We start from the raw sequence: 19777 nt of genomic DNA, 5'->3' as shown, positions 1-19777 counted from the left end.
GTTTTTACAAAAAGCATAGAGCATTCTAGCATTTGCATGGATGATATTTTTTTTGAGATCACAATTCTCATTGGATCATGCACCAATTCTTCCTTAAGTCAAGTCGAGCAACCAAGTGTTATTGTCGTCCTGTCACTTCTAGTAGAGTACTTGTACAGTAGACGTATTCGTACAGTGTTCGTAGGCCTACTCGTACAGGTTGGTGCATGAGTCGAAGTCACGATCAATAGAGAAAGGGTCGTTGATGTACTTGTATGTTCGTTTCCATTCAAGTTTCAGGGATGTTGGAAATATCTCTATAAGGTAGATAGGTAGAAGAAATTCATTCTTCTTCTATGTCTTCCTTCACCTACAGACGTCCGGTAGAGTAGTGTATCGGAACAGACAAGTGTGAAGTTTATTATACGATACAACTCAGATTCATAATCAAGTAATTACAGGTATACGTATATTCCCAAGTCTACAACAACACCATTTCTATCATTCCTTTTCATCTCTCCCACAAAAAAATAAATAAATAAATAAATAAGTAAATATGTTCATTACATGTTACTATCCTTTAACAAAATTCCCGGTCCGGACAAATTATCTAATCTATCATCTCTCAAACCCTTCTACTGTCCCTGATATGTACTCGAAGTGAAGTCCAATCTCTTCATCTCCTCCTAGCACTCAAAACTTTCTTAACAGTCCTACTCCTCCCTCTTTCCACCTCCTCTTCCTCCCATCTCAACCTGACGAGCATGACCAAGCCAAAAGCCACTCCCAATATCCCAGCTGATAGAGCGAAAACAGCCGCAGTCCATTTCCCAACCGTCAAAGCGAAAAGAGTTCCGAATAATAAAGGACTTAACAAAGTAGTTCCTAATGCATGTAAAACGCTCAAAGCTCCGAATAACCTTCCAGCTTGAGAAGAATGTGGTATGAGGGCTAAAGCGAGTGAATTAGCAGCTGGAGTATCACCAGCACCGAAAGTTATCAAGAATGATAAAAGGATGTAAACACTTGGTGAAGGACCGAGAGAGAGAAGGATGAAGAAGATTATAGAGATTAACAAGGAGATACGAAGGGTGTACAGGTCTAGGATTGCTGAATGAGGTATTGGGGGTTTTTCGACTGGGATCGGAGAATGTGAGTGTGAATGTGAGGTGGAGGATGATGAGATGGAATTTGGAACGGAAGGTGTGGTATGAAGGGTGAATGATGAATCTAATGGTCCGTCTCGAGAGATTGGGAGATGAATTGGGGCGGTAAAGTGAGGCTTGATATAGTACATGATGGCTGATGTCAGCGGTCAACGTCGATTGTTTATGATGAATGTTCAAAATAGCTACTTGGAATGACGAGACTGGTCAATGTTGAGAGGAAAGGTAAAATCATAGAGAACGAGGGAAAGAGGGAGAAGAAGGGTCAGGGAAAGAAACGCTGAGACGATACTCACTGGGAATCCCGACAAGAAGGACGAAACCTCTACTGAATCCTACGAGTGACATGAACGGTCCAAGCTGGTCGTGAGCACGAGACCTCCGGGGTATGTTTCATGCGATTCGCAATTCATGACGATAGGCGATCCGTATTTATCGAAACAGTAGTCATGACACTCTATCATCTTTGTTTGTAGATAACCCAATCTTCATGATACCTTCGCGACGGCATATACCAGGGATTAAGAGATGAGAGTGAAATCATCACACGTCATGGAAAGAAAATTAACTCACTTCAGCCGACGTCCAACCATAAGTAAACAAAGCATATTGCGTCTTGACCTGTAAAACTCCCTGATCATTAATTCTCTCTCAACAGTCCCGAACAAAACCTTCACTCACATACATCATAGACATGAGAAACATTGTTCCTCCCATCAAAGTCAAGTTCCAATCTCTCCCCCTTCTTCCTTCCACTTTACGAGGAAGAAAGATGCTGAGCGGCTCCACAAACCCAGTTGCTTTCCTAAGCAATCTCTTCGTACTGCCCACCAATCTTTTCCGACGTTTCGAATGACCAGAATTGGCGAAAGATAATCTTCTTCCATCCGAGTCATTCGACGGTATCAAGAACGGATCAGATTCTGAAGCGATAGCAGGAGTTTCATCTTCCCATTCTCTCTCTTGTTCATCCCGCTGAATAGCTTGTTCTTTCGCTATGGATGCATTCTTTTTCAAGACGTTCCGTGCGTCAGAAGAAAGAGATTCAGGTAATAAAAATAGATACAGTGGGACCCAGAGAGCATGAACGCTGGCAATGATGTAGAAGGGGGACATGAGGTTGCCAGTGAGTTCGATTATGTATGTGCCGAGGACAGGTCCGATGGCGAAACCTGTCATCATGGCACCTGCTAGTCGAGCGAAGACAGCGGCACGAGAACCGTCAGCAGTGACGTCGGACGTATAAGCATGGAGAGTCGCTTGGAGGGTGGAAAAGCCACCGAGGAGACCGTCTACGATGGGTCCGAGGAGGAGTGCTCGATAGCCTCCGGGGGCGAGGTGAGGGAAAGAGGCAACGATGATGAAGGTGAGTTCGCTAGTCATCAGCGGCACATCTTGAGGTCACAGCAGCGTATGATGGGCGGAGAGTCACCGAAATCATAAGAGAATGGATAGGACTTCGAAATTAAGAGGTTGGGGCTGAGAGGGAAAAATGGACTCACTTGAACAACAGTCCACAAGTGCTGATAGCCATGACTTTGGTCCGACCGATCCGATCGGAAGTCTGACCCCAAAAACCACAAGTGAGTGCGGAGAGAGTTCCCATGGATAAAGTCAATACTGATGGTCAGTCATTGCCCCATCTACAGATTGTATCCATATATCTCCTATCTCACACTCGGGGGAGAACACACAACTACTGGACGCTTGTTGTCTCAGAGATCATCCGACCATAACCATCAAGCGGGAAAAAGGATGAGAGGTCTGTTTTATATGCATATCAGGGAATTAGCACTGAAGAATAGAAGAAAAGGCGATAACCACTGGAAAAAGCGAGTGATGAGGGGAAAACGCAATCACTTACTCATAGTCAACTTTGCGGCAGCGGCCTGTACCTTAGGATCCGCCTTACACAGCTTTGGATCTATAGCACGATAAGGAGGTCCTTGATTCCTCCTTCCAGTATCCCCAGTACCCTCTCTTTCCTTCTCCCCTGAAGATTGTTCTGGTGGTTGTCCAGATGGAGATGGACCGGGATAAGGTAACGGTTCTGTCGGTCGGATAGGTTTAACAGTCTTGGTCGTCTTTGGTACGGAAATTTCAGGTGGTGGTGAAGGATGATGAAGGTGATATTCCCACATGTCATGTTGGATTTTGAGAAACCATTTGTCTGCCGGTGACAAGTTGTCTGATTCGTCCGTCTTGATCGATCCATTCCTAAGGAACGAGGTCGAATCACTGTCTTCCGCATTTACCGGACGTTCAAGGGAAGAAGTTTCCGATCTAATTTTCTGGGACACATCTGAAGTCGTCTCGAAGATTCTCAGATATCCTGGGATGATGACGTCGTGGGTCATATGGAATGACGGAAGGTTTTCATGAGCAGAGGGTGCGAGAGGTGAGTCGAGGGAAAAGAAAAGATTTGATACTGGTTGTTGAGCTTGTTGAGGTGGATGAGCCAAACATGCTAAATCTATGAATATTTCACTCCTTGGTGCTATCCCCATCCCGACGCTCAAAGCAGCTCCAACTAAGAAAGGTAATATCCAAGTAGGTTTAGGTCTACGCCATGGTTTTCGACGTAGTATAGAACCGTCCCTAGCCGCAGCCCATTCATCTTCTTCAGTTTCTTCTCTTTCTTCATTTTCTCTTGCATTCCCATCTTCTTCCTCATCCGATGAAGAGTTACTAGATTGATGTAGAGTTTGTTGTCGTTCATCTGTCGAAAAAGATTGTTCAGAAGATGATTTCGTTTGTTTGTCTTGATTAGATTGTTTCGTTTTGTGATGAGAGTAAGATGATTCGGGTGGATGAGAAGAGGATTGAGCTTGAGAAGGGATTCCGAAATGAGTATGAGTATTGGGATGAGAATGAGAAGAAGGTGTTGATGATTGAGCTCTTTCAAATTGTTCTATCTCTTGTATACCCTCATCAGAATAACCAGGTACCAATTCTACAGTAGTTGGAATATATTCTCTATGTTGAGGATGAGGAGTGTAATGAATATGACCAATATGAGTATGTCTAGTTGTTACTTGAGGACGAGAACCATGTTGTATAGTATGAGAAAGAGGACGAGGTTGTGAATAAACTTTCATAGGTTTGTTGGAGTCGGTCATGATGGTCGATCTCGACTAAAATTGGTGAAAGATATAAGGTGGTAGGATATTGATAGACTGTTGCTGTGGGGATTAATGTAGTGTACGAGTGAAGTATGTTGATTGAATACACAGAGTGAAATGGTCAAGGAGATGAAGTCAAGGGTTCGTGTTGGGTGGCTCGAGGCTCGGCCGATGACGCAGCGAGCAGCGAGCAGTCGATACCTCGGTCGGTCGTCACAATCGGAGAGTATAACCCTCTTCAACTCTCCCTGTACACTTATGCACTCGCGATGTTGGGATAAACAAACACCGAACAAGAATCCACTACAGTAACCGGATTGAAGTAGAAGAGAGAATGATACAATGTTCTGAATGAACGATGACGACGAGTCTTTATCCGATGATCCAACTTGCTCTAAGTACTTAGTCAAAGTCTACGGTCTGTAAATCGATGAATATTTGTGGACGGAGAAGAAGTTATAAGTTTGAATGAAAGTTGAATGTTATGTACCCCGACATTATACATGCTCTATAAGCACCCACCTTTCCTACCTTTGCTATTCAAAGTAACTTTACCTTCTCTTACCTCCTTTCGTCCTCAAACGTCCCAAACCAGCAACCACACACACGGCCTTCCTCTTTGACCATGTACCCACAGGCATATACCACGTACCGACCTCATGTGAATATGTGAATATGTGAACATGTGAATTAGTCGTACTGCAAACATCGAGTGGTCAAGTGGATATCAAACCCACACTCCAATGCATGCAACTTTCTACTCTGACATGATACCATGACACCTTTAACAAAAACAAAACTCAACTCAAATCCATCCTATCATCTTTTCCCCCACCTCCTCCACTTTCCGTATCCTCCGTAACATCCCTGACCCTCGTCATCTCCTCACTTGACGGTTCAAAGGTAGAAGGTTCTTCCCGTCTGATAGTGACCCTAAGAGGTCCATTCAACATACTTCCACCTCTTGTCATAGAGACAGAGGTAGATAACAAGACTGATTCTTTGTCCACAGTCTCAAGATCAGAATCGGATCCAGCACTGAGGACAGGACTGGGTAATGGGGGTGTTCCGATAGGTGAATATAAAGGAGGTTGAGAGGGATTGGAAAAGTCGTCTAGGTCCGGATCGATATTAGGGCTTGGGGATGGTGGGTTGGAAGAATCGGGTGAAGGGAGGGAATGGTGAAGAGGGAGAGGAGTCACGTTGACAGAGGCGGATGCTGATGCTGATGCGGATTGAGCTTTAAAGTGGGAGATACCACCGATGGGTTGGGTGGTACGACGTCGGTAGAATAAGAGGTAGGCGGCTCGAGACTGCCAAGTTAGATAATCTCCATACTACCTCTCCCCGATTTCCGATTTCCGACAGTGTATGACCAACATGCCCACTGAAACCATACACGAGAACACGCCGTGAGTCGTTGAATGTGGTTTTGATAGATATAAATGAGACGAGAAGACGTCTAACAGATGGAGGATGATTGAGTGTGGTGAATATTTGAGGAAAAGCGATGATGAGTCGGCACATGTGAGGGGTTGGAATCTGACCCGACTATGACACTCACTTGAACCGCAGCTTCGTTCGCTGGAGACACCCTCGTATCATCATAATTATACCACTTCCCATCCACCCTGTTCCTACAAAAAGCGGTATAATGTCCACCGCCCATCCCTCCGAAATGGTTGTCCACGGCGTCTGTCGTCAGCACTGGTCTTTGCAACCCCTTTCCTTATAAACCACATCATCCTGACATCTCTCTGACTTATCATGAAGATCCATTCGTCCTCCTCGCGGAGCATCTTGGAAACTATCACTGTTCGAAAGTTCCATTACTGTGCCCCCGCACCCCAGTCGAGTCAAGAGACACTAAGTCTACCCCGGTGCAGAAGGAAACACTCACAAAGATCATATATCATCGGCTCATCCACACGCATTCCATACTCTTTCGCCTGTTCTGTAGAAAGGTCCAGTCGCTTGGCCACCTGACATTCCCCGATACGTTCTTCCAGATCAAGTCCGTCAATAGGAAAATGAACCATATGATCGAGCTGATCGTCAGCGCTTAGTCAGTTTTTTTATCCGATTACAACCCTCCCAAGCTGATCCCTGGACAATAGGTAAGTTAATGGCAGGGCACAGTCAAAGCCATGACCAAAAAAGAACATAGGTAGGCGAGACACACAGAAGAGAAGAAGCGAGGAAAGGGGGAAGAGGGGTAGGACAGAGAAAAGGAAACAAAGACAACCCACCTTATCTGATAATCTCCTCGAATTACCAAACCTCTTTATACAAATAACCAAAATATCCGGAGCTTTATAAATCTCTAATTTCTTCGTGGCAGCTTGATGTTTCTTACATTGAGGACAATACCATAAATCATCTTGACCTAAAGTTTCCTCTTTACTAAATTCATCAAGACAATCTTCTATACCTATATTCTTACCAGCCTTTCTCTTTTCCGCTTCTTTTTGAATTTGAGGATCGATGATTTCTTCAGGTTTAAAAGCAGTATCAAAATATTCGTTGAATCGTTTATGTGTCCATTCACAGAAAATCCCTTCTCCGGGTCTTACCACCAAAGGTGTTGTAGGTGTTGAAGGTGGAGAATGTTCATCATCTGAATTATAACCTGGATTAACGAAAGAATTTATACCAGAAGTCAATCTACCAAACATATTTTTCTTTGGTTTTTTACGATGTTCCAATATAGACCATTCTGTTGATGCTGCAGAGACCGTTTGTTTGTAGAATGGAACAATTTCGGCTTTACCTTTGAATAATGTAAATCCGTTATTTTTATCACTAGATGAAGCGTCCGCCACGTGAACTTGGAATAAATCGCCACGGGGTACGAGAGAACGTGAAGAAGCTAAACTACGAAGGGAGGCTGTACTATCATTGGTACGAATACTTTCTGTACTATTCCCATTTTGAGTGTTCACCGTTTGGATGTCTGACGCTTGAGAGATCGTTCCTTGAGAAGATGGAGGGAGAGTGACTGATGATGTCATTTCAGTATCGGAAAAATCAGTGGATGAAGTGTTCACTTCTACCACACGAGTTTGTGAACCGTCCAAATGTATTTCGGTTATTGTTCCATCTTCTTCGACAACTGGAGGAACGACCGCATGGGAAGAATTTGGTGACACCCATAGAGAAGTTTTCATCTCCGGTCGAACGAATTGTGAATATCCACGTGCGATCGCATCCCGAACAGCGACAGGATCGGTAGCTTCTACTCTATTGAGAGTGATGAAAAAAGGTTGCAAACTACATTCTGAAGGCAAGTCGCGATGTGATCGTCCACCTTCAGATCGGTAGGTGTAAACAGGTACAGTAATGGTGGATGTCTCAGAGACGGGTACACCTACACCTTTACGCGAGGCAGTGACTGGAACGGCCAATTCGTAAAAGACGCCAACATCATTCTCTTTATATTCAGAATTATGGTCGGAATCAAGCCACCAAGCGTAGACACTTCCTTTCCACAGATCGAACGCTACCAGCTAGAAATGAGTTTGAATGACACTGATTGAAAGCAGGTATGTACTCACATTCGAGGGACTGCATTTAACCAGCTGACCCAGCTTCTCTTTCACTTGCATGAAGGAAGCGTTTTGTGGTATGAGTAAACGGATGTTGATCGGAGATTGTTCCACGTCTCGGGGAATGAATAAAAGTTTAATTTGACGAGTTTGAGCAATAGGTAAAGGTACAGTGAGGTACATGAATGGATCCATCGTAATCGATTCCTACACCATCAGCTCATAAATCAAGACTTTAGAGAATGGGAGACCTTGTGACATTCTGGGCACACGAGGGTACTCTGAAGTTGTCCCTGAAACAGATCAACGATGACACTGTCATTTCTCTGCTTGTATCCCTCCCAACATTCCTTTCCCAGTTCTGCGAGCTGCACATTTCCACCACCAGGTTTCCAATCTGGTTTTTCGATATATGGTTTCTTTTTGATCCGGTTCAGATCCTCATGTAGACCATCGAGAAGGAACGCGATGAACTCTTGGGTGTCATGTTGGCCATATCCGGCGAATTGAGGAGCGAATCGAGAGGTGGTGGATTTGAGTTGTCGAGGGCTGAAAGATGCATGGGGACCAGAAAGAGTCCAGAGAGCTTCAATGACACCTCCGAACGCCTCAGCTACCTGACCATGCATACCGAGAGGGTTGTCGGGGTTGAGTTCATCCCTATACACACCAGCTGATGTATCAGCATCTGCCCATCACCTAGACATGGCTGAGAAGATAGACTCACACAAGAAATATTGCGATAATTCCTGGGTATTTGATAAACATTGTACAGCGCTATTCATGAAACATGTATTGCCGAGGTTATGCAATCCCACCAACCCCTTACCCTTAGACCGACCTTGACTGGTCTGACTTCGCGTCTGCATTCCAGTGCTTTGAGTGGATGATCCAGCTTCTGAACTCGACATAGAAGCCCCAAATCCTGGGAAAGTACTGGGTTGAGAAAACAACGGTGGGGGTGCTTTGGGGACTTGTAGAGCAAGAGGTGCAGTCGACTTAGAAACCGCTTTGCCCTCCTCGTTGACATCGACCGCCCAGAATATCGAGTTCCCCATGGGTAGTCCAAGCTCCACAGCAAAGACGTCACCATGAACGAGTCCCATCTCCTCGCATGTCAGGTTGGGCTGGGTGATGCCGTGGTTGAGCAGTTTGGCTGATAAATTCGGTAAGAGCGATGGATTTATATACAGGGTATTCGGAGGGGACACTGAGTCGCTGATCTGCGATACGTCGAGCTGCCAACACCTCACTTCCGCTCGACTGTTCTCCATGCGCACTTGATCGAGGACGACGGTGGTGAGGAACTTTTCGAAAGTTTCGATACTGAAAAAGCTCGGGCAAGTGATGCGTATGGGTTTTGCTTCAATGCCCTCTAGCTGGTTCGAAACCGTCATTCCGGGTAGGAAGTCTGTGATGTGGACGGTGTAGATGCTGGGTTTGAGTAAGATACGTCCTCCACTGGCGCAGATACGTGGTAGAGTAGGACCATCATATGGACCATACCTTATTTCGTTAGCCACGTATGCGATTATCGAACACTCACCATTCTACTAATTTACCCCAGCCTTCCGCAGAAACATAGATGAAATCATCCTGTTCCAACAATCCATCCTTCAATTGCCATATACGCGTTTTCGTGCCCTTGAACGTCATTCGTGTAGATGGACTACCGATTGTGTCATTGTATAATGTGAAAACTTCTTGTCCCTCGATGTCCTCGATCAGCTCTGTGAGGTCAATCTTGAGGTCTGATGGTGATACGGGTGACTTTGATGAAGCTGGATCACCTAAAGCTAGAGTCTGAAGAGTGTTGAAGAGTTTCTTTGGTATGATGTGATATGTTCTCGCCGTCGCATAGGGAGGTGGAAAGGAGGCTGTTACATTCGTCAGCGTCTCATCGTCTTCACTTGGGATATGACACATACCTAGTAGTTGATCATACTGTTCTTTATACTGTTTTCTGTCATAACCTTCTTCCAAATGAACCTCCTCTGTTCGTTTGACCCATTCCCCTCCCTCGCTCTCACCGTCGATAGCCCCATCGACCATGCGGAGAGGACTGCTCCCTGGTACCTGGGCGTGTTGACCGACTGGGGTGAGGTGTGACAGCCCGTTCTCGGTCCTACCAGAATCAGAAGAAGTAGCAAAAGGATCTTCTGAGGCAGCACGTTTAGGAGAGGAAGTGGAAGATGGAGAGGGAGCCTCTGTAGAGCGGGGACGCTTGAGGGTGGGGGCCGAGTTGGACATGGAGCGAGCGTGGCTCCAAAGGCTTTTGAGGAGAGACGTGGGATGTTTCGAGAAGATTCTCAACTTTAGATGGGATCTAGTGACGGGCTGGGGTGATTAGGGTATGGATACAATAACCAGTAGCTAAGAGCTGATAGCTATGGATGAGTGGGTGGATGAATAAAGAGGCAAAAGAGAAATAGGTTTATGGTGAAAAAGTGGCGTAAAAATCTCAAACCACCGTCTCACATTCCACCTCGTCATCTCCACTAGTAAGTACTTATCCTTACTCTGCTTATCATCTTCTCTCATAACTCTGCACATCGTTAACTTGTATAGGTCATGAAGACCATTCGGAATCGCTTATGCGCTAGGACTACATCACCCATTTACCAAGCGCCGCATCATATACACGAGCCAGCGATCAGCGATCGAATACGGCAGACGAAGGGGAGTCTCCCAATAATCTTCCACTGCTCCATCCGCTTGAAATCGTACTTGTATGTCAATCGGGGACTCGATACTCCTTCCATTCGTATTTCCCTCGCTATCCCTCCCGCTCTCTCTCTTAAACGCCTGCTTCAGAAGGCGGATCTCCGGACACATGGCGAGCTCTCTTTCGTTGGCGTGACGGAATTGGACTGCCCGTCATTGATCTTGACGAGTCATCGTCGGAACTCCCTGCTGATGTCAAGCTTGGAGTGGACAAGGAACGAGATCGTTTGCGCTTGGAAGACGCATCACCGTCCGTTGATATGTCAGGTCTATACCGATTCCATTCCGATCTGACCGTCTGATCCGTCATCCTAACTCGGTCATCCCGGCTCGGCGTACTGCGTACCGGCGTGTCATCTGCGTCCTCCTCGACACCGTCAGGGGTGGTAGTTGTGGGCGCTGATACGTCCGGTCGACCTTCACCAAGTCTCCTTGATGCCGATGCGTCTAAGCTGCTCCCATCAGATCCATCTGACATCGGGGCTTGTCCAGAAATCATCAACCTCACGCTGGTTCCGGAGCGCCTAGGTATAGGTCGAGTCGCTCTGCCATCCCTGGAGTTGGGGAGAGGTCTAGATCCGAGTGACATCCCTCTCATCTCCTCTGCCATACGTGTGTCCGAAAAATGGTCATTCTCCGATGATTCGTTCATCCCTCGTATCGTCGGTCAGTCCAAGTGATATCTGGTGCGCTCAACTCGCTGACTGCAAAGATCTTATATAAGAGGCGACAACAGAAGTTTCACACGATCTGTCGGCTCCCTCCTTTATCCTACGAAATTCTTCACACGTTGGAGCTCAATGCAAGACATCGTCACTCTCACCTTTGATCCCTCAATCGAAGCTGCGAGCTCCTCGAGGACATTCACTCGCAGGCGAAGCATAGATCGCATGACACCAATACATTTACATCTAATCGACAATCGTTTACTCCATCGTACTCGATGCCATCATCTGCCATGTATGTACACTCTTACTCACAAGCCAGGTTGATGCCCACTCAATCTCCATCCTCCTTAGCGGGAATGTCCTTGCTCTCGTCTGGGCTCAACTTTGCTGGACTATCGCACATATCATCTCCCCCGTCATAGCCGCCTGGGATGAACGAAGTGTTGATTGTGTGGGTGTCGTGTAACTGTGGAACTGGCTGAAGATCACTCTCCTGGGCTTCATTGTCTCCAGTCGCTGCTCTAGTTGGTTAGTCTTTTAATTCACCTGATTAATCATCTTTCCCACTGTCATTGACAGGGAGATCTCCAGAGAACCCATTGGTATCCTCTGCGGTGGGCACGGCGGTCAAGGCGTCATCTGATATTTCTATTCTATCATAAATAGCATTCATGCGCCGCCGTTTTCGAGGATCCACTGGTGGAATGATAACGATTGTCACTGTCCCTACCGGATCCCCTCCACTCGAGCCGCAGGAGTTATCGTCCCTTTAGAATAAAACCTGTCAGAAGAATGAAATGCAACGAGGATTAACTCGACTAAACGCCACCCCTATTTATAAGTATCAACTATAGCGCCGAATCTTCCCACCCTACACTGCTTTCTCCATTCATCCATCAAGCTTCTTCTCACGTCGGACTCTCACGACCGTCTAAAAGCGGTGCTATCGTTCCCCGATCTCCGCAACTCTCATCGGCTTACTCAACTTTCTCACCACATCTCCACCTCGACGTCCGGACGGATCATAACCACGCCATCCGCTCGAAAGCAGTGTTAACTCGCCGACCGATCTATACGAGAGAATGCTATGCGACGAACAAACTCCGACTCGACGTGTGTCAGCAACCTATCAAATGGATGTCATCTTTCGTCAGTGTGATCAACGAGTGCAACTCTGACGGATATGCATACTGCTGCTCTGATCTCGATCTAAACATCGGACGTCTACGAACTCGGATCGTCGTCAACATCTTTCGTTTCTTCGGAAAGCACACCAAAGAACGTGGTGGCCTCCCCAGTCCCGAGGCCAGTCGTGGTGTCCGGAGCGGCTGCACCATCTGACGGACCACTCTCAGACGCTTTCAAGACACCAGTCCACGGCGACGACACTCGAGATTGTTCCATTTCTGTCGGGCCAGATGTTGGGCTGTCCTGAGAATCATGACTTGTCTTTGTACCATCCTCAGGTTTCCGCCTCAAGGATGACGTGCCAGGCACATTAGATGTCCCGTGTTGAGTCTGAGTGGGGGACGATGGGGCAGACACTATTTGACCGGCAAGCAGTGCTATGGATGGTGCACGTTCCAGGACCCTAAATGAGCCACCCCTTCCCGGTGATGGTGTACTGGATCCGCCAGATTTGGGGGGGATTGTCACGCTAATTTTCTCATCCTGTGAATCACGTCTTGAGTCTGTTTTCGGAGACGCCTTTGAAGCCTTTTTCGAAGTCTTTGACCCTTCTCCTCCATCCTTGGTCGTTCTATATAGGACGAAGGGACCCCCACGATGGGGATCAATGTGTTCAGAATTCAACGGGAGTACGCTTGGCTGCCTGGCAGTCGGCGTCCCTGTGGACAGAACTCCCCTTGTGCCAGCCACCACGATACCTCCTTGCCGTATCCCATGACGTCTCGCCAGCGATTATCGGGCGCATCCGTAAAGGTCGTGGTACGCGGTGCGGAGGAGGCGGGACTTTCCGTGACAGGTGGAATGACAGGGGAGCTCATCTTGATGTATAGTAAGTTCATTCCTACTCCCCTGATCCAGCTTATATACCCATTCAACGCACAGCATTTTCCCGGCTTGCCGGTCAACGTCTCCGATACAACACTTCTTCTCTCCACTATCGCGCCCCATTGAAACTCCGTACGCCTAGAAAGCGGTACCTCTGAACAACGGATCGTCATCGTCATGAGACTTTCCGTCCCACTCCACTCCGTCGTACGTATGATCAGTCAATGTGAACAGGTCTCGACTCGTTCGTCGACCGGATTCCAGAACAATCTCAAAAATGACGTGCATCATCCTCTACCAACATACGAATTCCCGTTCCTTTTCCTTCGTCTGGTCTAGACCTGATCTCGACCGACTCAGCGACGATGGTCGTGGTTCTCGACCGTTCGCTCCGATTTTGGATCATCTCGCGATTGGTCGGCGGTCTTGGCCTCGGCCTCATCGTCGCCATTGTTGGAGTGCGAAACTTCCTTTTCTTGATCGGGGAAACTCATCGTCCTCAATAGTGATTGTCTCCGAACCATGGATTTCGTCCGCAACTGATTGAAAGCACAGTTCGCCTCTTCATCCGTCTCTTCCGTTGGCGAAGTCGGTTCCATCATATGTCTATAAGGCCTTTCTAATAGAGCAGACGGTGACTTGGGTGAAGTAGGTGAAGTCGACGAGACGTATTCCGGTGAAGTCGGAGAAACGAATTGTTGACCATTCCAGATTGCACCATCACCAAGCGAGAGTCGTTTTTCGTGGAAGGGGCTCGTGGGTGACCCGAAATCAGATATACCTGAAGATCGGCGAGAAGGGTAAGGTGGGAAGTAAGATTTGCCATGAGTCGGCGTCGCCGTGCCCGATGTGTTGATAGACAGACCAGACATACCGAAGGTAGACTCTTGAGCGTCTTGAGAGGCGGTGTAACGAGAGCGTTGATAGGTCGTCTGTGTGGTTGACATTCTTGTAATGGTTGGCTCTTGATGTGGGAAGAAGTCGAGTTGGAAGTTGGGGCTTGAGGGGCTGACCAGAAGAGGTGTTTTATAGACGATTGACGAGGTAGCGGGTCATGAAGATGAAATGAACAGCATGATCGAGATGAAGCGTTCCTTTTCGAACGGAGTTGATTGCTATAGAAGACATTTTCATCAGCTGTCTTCGCCGGGGAAGAACACCCGGGCCAAGTGGTATCGGTCGGAGAGACAGATGTCAAACGAGGAGTATCGAACAATGGAGTGGAATCGTCATATACAGAGTCATTGACGATCTGATTGTTTTTCTTGAGCTGGGCCTATAGGCCTAAATGACTAGGTAGCTAGGCGAAGTAGGAGAGGAGAGTAAAGTGACAAAGTCATGTAGCGAATGGATTGAAACTTGATTCAGTCATGCCAATTGATTTTTCCCAAAGCGGAAATTGCCACCAAGACCCGTTTCATCACTCACGCAAAAGTGGATAATCCCGACGGAACTCGAATTAATCCCGACGAAATTTTGCCACTTTCTCCCAAAATACGACGTTCAACTCCCATATCCCGTCACTACTGACCCAAATACCTTCACTATTAGAAAATCATCTTTCCGTGGCTTTTCTGATATCATTGGAATGCCTGACGCCTTCTGAGTCTATTCATACCATTTTCGGCACAGCTTTCGGAGTATTGACCACAGGGGCATGGGCAATGTCCCCAGCCCGAAATCCTACTTCCTTTTCGGTCCCCTTTCGGCCGAATTCGGGAGCTTTCGGTGATAGTCACATACTCACTACTGACTACCAATCTACCCAAGTGAATAGCTTCTTTCATGTATGTAAGTATGTATGTATGTTCATGTTCATGGTAATACATCCTCTGAATGCACAAAACTCTCTTAAGGATCCATCATGTTGACGTGTCTGATGGTGATGTGTTGATTGAACTTCTACTAAGTACTAACACGGGCTGACGCGATTTTCCCCCTTTTTCATTCCTTCAATTCACTTCTTCTCTTCACTTCACTTCACTTCAGCATCTTCATATCTTTTTCCAGCATACATTAGCCAGCGTTTTTCATCTGCTCTCCACTGCTCACTCTCAACTGATCTCACTGCTCATTCTGCATCTGTGTGCTTCATCTCACCTTCCGCCTTGGCTCGTCCGAATTATCTTATCATCAAAATTAGAGTCTTCCCACTCCCCCTTCCTCCCAATCTCTCTGACCTCTTTGACCTCTTTCTCAAAATGCCGAACCCCTTCGACCCAAAAACAGATAAATCCAGTGTAAACCCTCCGAAGGGTTACAAATTACACCCCGACCATGTTCACTTCCAAAAGTATCTTCAGCCACAACACCCCATTTGGAAGAATGAGAAATCACTTCGTTCTTTTCAAGCTGAGATAGGGTTCTACCTCCAGCCCTGGTGGCATGCAGAGCCGAAGTATCTTCCTCAGCTTGCTGAAAAGCTAGGACTTCGGGAAGCTACCCCGAAACAAATGAAGGAAGAGGGTATTCGGGCGATTACTAGAGGGTCACGATGTTATTCGGCGGATGAGTCGGCCACAAAGCCAAACTGTCATGTCCAGTTTTGTGTTTCGGCTTTCAATTACACGTGAGTATTGGTTTATCAAATATGGCTCCCGAATTCGGGAGAAATTAACGAAACTCAATGCTGATCTCAGACATCCCGAAGTGAAATGTGTCAATGTACCTGATGGTCGACCAGTGTTTCTCAACCGTTGGGACGAAGGAAAGTTTCGTGTCTGTGTGCACTGTTATAACTCCACAAAGCCCCCTCTCACCTGCTCCCTCAAGGGCAAGCCGACCAATTTCCTTGTCGAAGAGTCCTCCGAAAGTGAAAAACGACCGAAAAAGTCATCACAAGGTCAGGACAAGCCTGAGGACAGCTCGGATTCTGATTCGGACTCATCGGACTCTGAACATTCACCACATCCCTCCCCTCCGAAACCTCGCCGGCCAGCCACCACAACACGCTCCACAAGAGCTTCGGCTCCCAAGAAATCGGTTTCTCCCCCCCCTCCCGAAAAAGGAAAAGGAAAGGGAAAAGAAAAAGCTCCCCCTGCAGCTTCCACGGCGATCGGGTTCTCAAATGCGCCACTGCAGCAACCGGTAGGACCGAAGGACAAGCGTAGGACTGCTAGGGGAGGCACTGTCGCAGCTGGGGATGCTGCAAAACCCGGTCCGAAATGGGTTGTCAGACCTTCTCCGAAACCTCTCACCGAAGCGCCTACGTCTGCTAGAGAGCAACCTCGTTCGGAGGTGAGTTTTCTAGGTTCCGAACTGAAAGCAAGTCTCAGCAGCTGACTTTTAGGGAGAAACAGAACTGTCTTCTCCAGCTGGTCCTATTCTTGTTCAAGATTCCAGCTTGGGTCAAGATGATGGGGAAGAAGGACCTCAACCGGAACCATCTACAGCCCGAAATGAGAGGCCACGATTCCCTCCCCGCCCTCCAAAATTTGCCGATGTTGTTCCCGAAAAGGAACCCTCCGAAATCGCCCCCCCCGTTTTCTCTGCAGGTTTGCCAGCTGGGGTTTCTCCGATACTTGTCCGAAGTAGTCCTGTTCATCCTCCTGTGAACAAGCGTGCCCTGGAGGATGTAGAAGAGTCCCAGGCCGAACCGAAACGGGCTCGTCCGTTCTCCATTGAACAAGGTCCTCCCCAGCCCGAAATGGATCTTACCTCCGAAAAGGTGCCCACAATGTCCCCTGTTGGTCCTGTTCCTTCTCCTGCCGTATCTGTTCGACAACAGGCCGTTCCCTCTGCTCTAGACCCATTTATAGCACAAACACAATCGGTTTTGGGTGTTACATTGCAAGAATCACCAACAATCCCTTCGCCTCACCAAGCTAAAAGTGTCACACCGGCCCCCTTCCCCAGCCCCTCCCCTGCTCCGAAAGCAGGCCCTCCTCCAAACCTTCAACCTGGGTCTTCTTCTCTCGTCTCTGGCCCTCCCCAAATCTCCCCACTACCTACCTCACTGCATACGTTTGCAGAGGTAAAGCAGTGGCTACAGCAGAAGCGCCTGGGTCGATCAGGTGTGCAGAGTCTTCCTGGTCCAAACCCATCAACCAATGTTCCGAAACCCACGATGGCTCCGAAGCCCATAGTTCCTCCACTCTTTGCTTCCCAATCGGCTCCCCCTCAGACTCCACCTCCCACTTCTCTCATTCGTTCTCATTCAGAATTCGTTGGCTCTGGTCCCACAGCTTTGCCAGGTCAGATACCCTCCATTCCTGTCACTTCGGTCAATGTGGTCAGTAAACTCCCTCAAATGAACCCACCACTCCAGCCCGAATTTCGGACCCAAAGGCCCACTGTCCCTTCCTTGGACCAGCCTGCACCCGAAAAGGTTGTCCCTTACATCCCGGCTCCACCGTCTACCATGCCCGAAGTTGAACAGTGTCTGCATCGTATGAGTGAGTTTCAAGAGACTCAGGCTCAGTTTGAGGAGCAATTCTCTTCCCGAATGGTTGCTCAAGTTTCCGAAATGATAGACTATTACCGAGAAATCAACCGAGGACGTCATCAAGCCTTCTCCGAAAGTGTCACACAATCACTTTCGGGTGTGAGAGCTATCAATGGGACATGGAGTGAATTCAAAGCGCGGTATGACTCGGTGGTTTCTGAAAGAGATGTGGCTCAAGGAGAGGTAAAGACACTGGACCGGCTGTACAAAGAGCAGATTGATAAGAATGAGGAGAGAGATCATGCTGTTGCCCGAGTCACCGCCGAAAAGGACGCCGAAATTGCTTCAATCCGAAAGCAGTTGGAGGAGACTCAGGAAGGGCTCAAGACTATGAGCCAGAGGTTCGCTAGTGCAATGGGGGATAAGGAAAAGGAGGCTCAGGCTCGTCAGTTTGCTGAACAGCGGTGTTCAGATCTGGCCAGACAGATGGCTGAGAAGGAAAACACCGAATTGGAAACTCTCCGAGCTCGTCTTTCGGAGGCTGAAGCAGCTAAGGGAGTAATGCAACAGCAAATCGACGAGGCATTGCAGTTTGTGCAAATTACCGCTGCCCTGCAAAATGAGACTGAGATGGAGAATGTAGGGTTGAAGGAACTCAAAGCGCAGTTGGAGGGAGCAAATGAGAAGTTACGGGCGGACCTTCAAGTGGATCAAGAGGAGTGGGAATCGGCCAACTACACCATCAGGCAACTTGAGTCAGAACTCCAAGAGGCCAAACAAGAAAAGGCTCGGCAACAATTCCGCTTTGACCTTAGGACCTCCCCTGCGAAGCCGAACGAGTACTCTGACCGAAGAAGAGCTCACAGTCTTGATCTCCCTTCCACCAAGATCACCGCTCGAAACTCCGAAAATACCGCACCGAATCCCGAAAATGACCCTTCCAACTCCGAAAATGTACTTTCTTCAGGACCAACACCTCATGATGCCATTCCCACAATCCCCACAAATGCAGATCTCCATTCTTCTCAAGATTAAATGTAGCCAATCAAATCCGTGTTACAGTTCCCTTGTATGTACTGTCACTTGTTCATTTTGCCGAGTTTCCGTTTCCGTGTTTTCATTTCATGTTTCGGTCTTTCTATGTTTGGGGTCCAAATGTCTCATCTGTGTGTGAACTAGCCTGTGTAATGCATTCCATGTCTGAACTCTTCCAGCCTGGCTCATGTTGCATACATCCCTGCAAGAGATACTTCACTGTTTCTTGTGTCAGTGAGCGAGAGATCCTTGTAGTAGGATTAATTGTCCCCAAAATTCGGACCGACTTCGGACAGCCTTGACCAATTTCGGACAGTCATGGCTGCATATATCACTGCAAGAGAGCTTATGACTATCCAAATAAGCACTGGGTAGACACAATGACTAGTGACCCTAAGCAGTACAATATTGGAATACATGAGATGGTCAGATGTGCTTTCGGAGGGGTTTTCGGTGTTTCGGGAGTGCCTTCGGACTCACTTGGGAAAGATAATCAAGCCCCAATCTGCATCAAACCAAGTGTATTTTTACATCCAGAGGTATATTAGTCATTATATTCATGCACAACCAGCTGTGATACCTCTCTACAGGCGATCTATGTAGTAAGTCATGGAAGGTACAGACTTGTCCATCAATTTTTTCACTTTCGGACTGAATATAGACTCATTTGCTGGATCCCGTGCAGCCATTGCAAGCACCAGTTGAAGCACACTTGTTCGTAGTTTTCTACTCTCACCTCTAGCCAGAGTTGATGATTTCACCCCAAGCACAGAAGCAGTCGGTCTGATTCCCTGGAGAAGAAGACATGCAGCGGCACATGCTAGAGGACCACAGCTGTGTGAGTCCACTTGTGTAACCCAGTCCAGGTTATCCCTGGTAGCCTGAACGTCATTATTGAGCTTGGGAGTAGTACTGTACTCACCTGAGAATTTGGAGCAATCAACCAACCCATAGCTTCAGCCTCTGTTGCTATGCCTTTTCTGACTTCCCAGGACAAACGGCGTTCTAGCAGGCGTGACCATTGCTATTGATCAGTGACGCTGCACCTCATTGAAGTAATTTTGAATGACCAACTTACCTTCTTCTGTTCTCCCGAATCATAAGTCCCCCCTGCCCCATCATACATCAACACCAGCTTCTG

The 19777-nt window shown here is 47.5% G+C and overlaps 5 protein-coding genes across 5 annotated transcripts; 1 reads left to right on the top strand and 4 right to left on the bottom strand.

Moving 5' to 3' along the window:
* Positions 1–655: 655 nt before the first annotated feature.
* On the bottom strand, positions 656–4264 carry TREMEDRAFT_58302 (uncharacterized protein; the record flags this gene model as incomplete). The annotated part of the gene is made up of 6 exons (XM_007001157.1): positions 656–1116; positions 1442–1505; positions 1719–1778; positions 1827–2520; positions 2648–2765; positions 3010–4264. 6 exons carry the CDS (start codon positions 4262–4264, stop codon positions 656–658), a joined length of 2652 nt encoding a protein of 883 aa, XP_007001219.1.
* Positions 4265–4984: 720 nt separating this feature from the next.
* Positions 4985–10044, bottom strand: TREMEDRAFT_36466 (uncharacterized protein). The gene is made up of 8 exons (XM_007000762.1): positions 9359–10044; positions 8540–9318; positions 8064–8485; positions 7822–8019; positions 6517–7773; positions 6168–6315; positions 5832–5962; positions 4985–5580 (listed from the first exon to the last, which is right to left on the bottom strand). The coding sequence occupies exons 1-8, from the start codon at positions 9862–9864 to the stop codon at positions 5068–5070; spliced, it is 3954 nt and encodes a 1317-aa protein (XP_007000824.1). The 5' UTR covers positions 9865–10044; the 3' UTR covers positions 4985–5067.
* A 1710-nt stretch (positions 10045–11754) lies between these two features.
* On the bottom strand, positions 11755–14164 carry TREMEDRAFT_58300 (uncharacterized protein; the record flags this gene model as incomplete). The annotated part of the gene is made up of 5 exons (XM_007001156.1): positions 11755–11852; positions 12186–12274; positions 12433–13031; positions 13091–13210; positions 13601–14164. 5 exons carry the CDS (start codon positions 14162–14164, stop codon positions 11755–11757), a joined length of 1470 nt encoding a protein of 489 aa, XP_007001218.1.
* Positions 14165–15418: 1254 nt separating this feature from the next.
* On the top strand, positions 15419–18636 carry TREMEDRAFT_58299 (uncharacterized protein; the record flags this gene model as incomplete). The annotated part of the gene is made up of 3 exons (XM_007001155.1): positions 15419–15786; positions 15857–16454; positions 16507–18636. The coding sequence occupies 3 exons, from the start codon at positions 15419–15421 to the stop codon at positions 18634–18636; spliced, it is 3096 nt and encodes a 1031-aa protein (XP_007001217.1).
* A 584-nt stretch (positions 18637–19220) lies between these two features.
* Positions 19221–19762, bottom strand: TREMEDRAFT_58298 (uncharacterized protein; the record flags this gene model as incomplete). Its single annotated transcript, XM_007001154.1, has 3 exons — positions 19221–19517; positions 19559–19660; positions 19715–19762. The coding sequence occupies 3 exons, from the start codon at positions 19760–19762 to the stop codon at positions 19221–19223; spliced, it is 447 nt and encodes a 148-aa protein (XP_007001216.1).
* Between the last annotated feature and the right edge of the window lie 15 nt (positions 19763–19777).

This window comes from Tremella mesenterica (genome assembly GCF_000271645.1).
Source record: "Tremella mesenterica DSM 1558 unplaced genomic scaffold TREMEscaffold_1, whole genome shotgun sequence".
Classification (NCBI taxonomy): Eukaryota; Fungi; Basidiomycota; class Tremellomycetes; order Tremellales; family Tremellaceae; genus Tremella; species Tremella mesenterica.
Note: the sequence above shows the minus strand (reverse complement) of the source record. Positions and strands in the feature narration are given on the sequence as shown.